Source organism: Microtus ochrogaster, linkage group LG2, assembly GCF_000317375.1.
Source record: "Microtus ochrogaster isolate Prairie Vole_2 linkage group LG2, MicOch1.0, whole genome shotgun sequence".
NCBI lineage: Eukaryota > Metazoa > Chordata > Mammalia > Rodentia > Cricetidae > Microtus > Microtus ochrogaster.
The window spans coordinates 3,633,487-3,637,956 of record NC_022028.1 but is presented as its reverse complement, the minus strand read 5'-3'; the positions used below and the strand labels follow the sequence as shown (position 1 = coordinate 3,637,956).

The window sequence follows — 4,470 nt, the reverse complement described above, 5'->3', positions numbered from 1 at the left end:
GATTTATATGTATGAATGTTTCCCTACAAGTATACCTGCATGTGTACCTGAATATTTCCCTACAAAGTATACCTGCATGTGTACCACGTGTGTGCATGATTCCTGGACAAACCAGAAGAGGGTGTTGGATCCCTTGGAACTAAAATTAAAGATTTTTTAAAAAAATAATTTATTTTTATTTTATTTGCATTGGTGTTTTGCCTCCATGTATGTCTGTGTGAAGGTGTCAGATTATGGAGTTACAGACAGTTGCTACCCGCCATGTGGGGTCTGGGAATTGAACTCTGGTCCTCTGGAAGAGCAGTCTGTGTTCTTAATTGCTAAAACATCTCTCCAGCCCCCGACAGACGGTTTTGAGTTGTCATGTAAGTGCTAGGAATTGAACCTGGGCCCTCTGAAAGAGCAGCGAGCACTCTTGAGTGCTGAACCATCTTTCTAGCTCCCCAACTAAATTTTTTTTATGTGCATTGGTGTTTTGCCATGGGTGTCAGGTCTCTTGGAACTGGAGTTACAGACAGCTGCGAGCTGCCACGTAGGTGCTGGGAATTGAACATAGGTCCTCTGGAAGAGTAGTCAATGCTCTTAACCACTGAGCCATCTCTCCAGCCCCACCCCCCAATTTAATTTTTTAATTAGCGAATGTATTTTTTTAAAGATTTATTTATTATGTATACACTATGCTCAGTACTCTGCCTACATGTATGCCTGCAGGCCAGAAGAGGGCACCAGATCTCATTATAGATGTCTGTGAGCCACTATGTGGTTGCTGGGAATTGAACCCGGGACCTTTTTGGAAGAGCAGGCAGTGCTCTTAACCGCTGAGCCATCTCTCCAGCCCGTGAATGTATTTGTTTAGTATTGTGTGTGTATAGTGTGTGCATGCCATGACTTATGTGTGGCTCTTGCCTCCCACCATGTGAATCAAGGGATCAAACATCAGGCTTATCAGAAGGGCCTTGACCCATTGAGCCACCCACCCCAGGACCATCTGCTGGGCTCACTCCCTTTGGATTCTTCCTTGGCTTCTGTACTTCTGTTGAGGTCTTTCCTCCCGTATGTACGGCCCCACGGTGACAGGACGGGCCGCCGACACCATGTGAATTCTGTGAGACTGTGTTGTGTGAAAGATGGAATCATCTCTAGGGAAGACTCCCAGACCACTGACTGGAGACTATTTCTTAGCCCAGGACAGGTGACAGGGCGCGACAAAGTCTCGGTGACAGCAGCTCTAAGTGGCAGGACTGGTCCTAGGAGGAAGCAGGGAGGGGGAGGTAGAGGCAGAGGCAGAGGCAGAGGCAGAGGCAGAAGCTCTTACAAAGCTGGCTACATAACAAGTTTAAGGTCAGCCTGGCTACCAGAGGCTCAGTCTCAAAACAACAGCAAAGCAGCATTTCAAGCCTACTAGCGAGCGCACCAGGCCCACGAGTTTCAAGCCCACTAGCGAGTGCACCAGACCCATGAGTTTCAAACCCACTAGTGAGCGCACCAGACCCGCGTGTTTTAAGTCCACTAGCGAGTGCACCAGGCCCACGAGTTTCAAACCCACTAGTGAGTGCACCAGACCTGCGTGTTTTAAGTCCACTAGCGAGCGCACCAGGCCCATGAGTTTCAAGCCCACTAGCTAGCGCACCAGATCCACAAGTTTCAAGTCAACTAGTGGAGCACACCAGACCCGTGTGCTTGAGAGTCTATCTAATGGCAGTCAAACAGTATTTAACCTTGGAAGGCTACAAATTTCAACTTCTTCACCAGGTGAACTTTGTACAGATGAGTGGAACTATTTCCCTCCCTTATCTTACTCTGCCTGGTGATGTTTTTTGATTTTTTTGTTTTGTTTTGTTTTTTTGGTGACAGGGTCTCAGGCTGCCCTGGCTGTCTTTGAATTTGCCATGGAGCCAAGGTGAATCTGAACTCCTGGTCTTCCTGACTCCACCTCAAGCCACCACACCCAGTTCTCTTTCCTTCTTCCAAAAATACGTCATAGAGATGGTGACATCAAAAGACCACCACAGAGCCAGCACAGCAGGCTAGCCCGTCAAAGCAGAGAGTTCAGTTCCCTGGCTCACCTCTGGCACTGCCTGAATGGTAGCAGGTGGCGCCACACTGAGAGACCTTGCTAGGTTGCAAACTGGCAGGACTTCAGATCAGATTTCTCAGCTTGCAATGTTTACCCACAGCCTCAGGGTTGTTGCAGCTATGATAAAGACCGTGACCAAAAGCACCTCGGGCTTCTGTCGGCCTACACTTCCACATCCCACATCACTGAGAGCAGAAACTCAAGGCAGGACCCTGGAGACAGGAGCTGATGGAGGAGTGTGGTCAGTGGCTTGCCCCCTAGTGGCTCGCTCAATCAGCACCAACCTGGGGTGACAGTATCCACAGCGGGGTACCTAGCCCTCTCACATCAATCATTAACCAAGAAAATACCTACATCCTGATGGGGACATCTTCTTAATCAAGGCCCCTCTTCCCAGACATCCTAGCTTGTGTCAAACTCACAAAAACAAAACAAGAGCAAAACAAACAAAAAACCAATCAGATGCCATTTCTAGTCCCCCCCCCCTCTCTTGCTCTCTCTCTTCCAATTTGAGACAGGGTCTATGTAGCCTTGACTGTCATGGAACCTGATCCGTATGTAGAACAGGATGGCCTTGAACTGACAGAGATCTGCCTGCCTCTGTTTCCGGAGTGCTGGGATTAGAGCCGTGTGCCACCACAGCCTGTCTTTAAAAATATTTTGAAGGTTTTAAAAATTATTACCATTATTATTTTTTTTTTTTTTTTTTGGTTTTCTGAGACAGGGTTTCTCTGTGGCTTTGGAGCCTGTCCTGGAACTAGCTCTGTAGACCAGGCTGGTCTCGAACTCACAGAGATCCGCCTGCCTCTGCCTCCCGAGTGCTGGGATTAAAGGCGTGCGCCACCATCGCCCGGCATATTCCTTTGCCTGTATGTATGTGTGTGCACCATGTAGTGACATGTGCTCCAAGAGCTGAGAAGAAGCTGGCATTGGTGGCACATGCATCTCAACACTAGGGAGTTATGAGGCCAGCCCAGGCCACACAGAGAAACTCTGTCTTTAAAAAAAAAAAAAAAGAGCTCAGAAGGCAGCATCAGATCCCTGGGACTGGAGTTCTAGGCGGTTGTGAACCACCATGTGGGTGCTGGGAACCAAACTTGGATCCTCTTAAATGCTAAGCCTTTAAGGGGTTTATTTATTTGCTTGTTTGTGTGTGCCTGTATGTATGCATGTATGCGTGTGCCATATGTGATCAGGAGCCCATGGAGGTTAGAAGAGCACATCAGAACCTTTGGAACTGGAGCAACAGATGGTTGTGAGTTACCACGTGGATGCTAGGAACCAAACCAGGGTCCTCTGTCAAAAAGCAAGTTTAACCACTGGCCCACCTTTTTTTTTATTACTATCTTTTATTTACTCTTTGATAATTTCATAATGCATATATCTTGATTATATCTACCTCAACTCCTCCTTTTCACTCCCTCAAGACTTCCTCACTCCTATCTTTGTCTATATGTGTGTGTATGTATGCATATATTAACTCGCTGATTACAATCAATGCTGCCTGCTGGGATGGTCTGGTGTGCTGGGAATCAAACCTGGGTCCTCAGCACAAGCAACCACTGAGTTGTCTCTCCAGCACCTGCTGTTGTTTTGAGATAGGATCTCACTGTGTAGAGCAGGCTGGCCTCAAATTCCTAGCAATCGTCCTGTTTCAGACTTTCCAGGACTGGGGTTACAGGCATGAACCACCACAGCCTATTGTTGTGGTAGTGGTTTTGTTACTGGTTGTGCCAGGGAATCACACTTCAAACCCTGGGTCATTTCTTTCTTTCTTCTTTTGTGTGTCTCAGCTGCTAGTCTCACCCAATGGCTTCTCTTGTTTTCTTCCTTTTTTGCCTTCTCTCTTTTCATGAGACGAAGTGTCATGTAGACCAGGCTGCACTCCGATGCAGTTTGTAACCCAGGGTGACCTGGGCTTCTGATCCTACTGCCTCCCCTTGCGAAGAGCTGGGATTACAGGTGCACCCCCGTAACTTGTTCATCGGTGCTGGGGATGGACTGCAGGGCCTCGTGACAGGCATTCCACCAACTGAGCTACGTTCCCAGCCTTTTCAAACATTTTGTTTTCATCTCTAGTTTAGATGTGTGTATGGAAGGGTTTATGCGTGTGTGCATGCATGCGTGTAGGCCAGAGGATACCCTCAGGTATTGTTCCTTAGATACTATTGTCTGCTTTTATTTATTTTGATAGCATCTTTCACTGTCCTAAGGCTGGCCAAGCAGTTAGGCTGGCTGGAGAAGTCTCAGGGATCTGCCTGTTTCTGCCTCTCTAGGGCTATGATTATAAGTGTGAGCCACTGTGCTTGGCTTTTTTAGGGGTCGTGCATTGAAGATGTAACTCAGGTCCTTGTTTGCCCTAGGTCTTTTTATTAAACCAACCTTCCTTTCTT

At 47.5% G+C, this 4,470-nt stretch overlaps 1 protein-coding gene across 1 annotated transcript in view; it reads right to left on the bottom strand.

The window, feature by feature from the left end:
* Positions 1–1,603, bottom strand: part of Bicral (BRD4 interacting chromatin remodeling complex associated protein like) — a 43,341-nt gene extending 41,738 nt beyond the window's left edge. Inside the window, exon 1 of the mRNA XM_026785600.1 lies at positions 1,403–1,603. Coding sequence (XP_026641401.1) covers positions 1,403–1,603 — 201 coding nt within the window. The remainder of the gene's footprint in view (positions 1–1,402) is intronic.
* Positions 1,604–4,470: the final 2,867 nt, after the last annotated feature.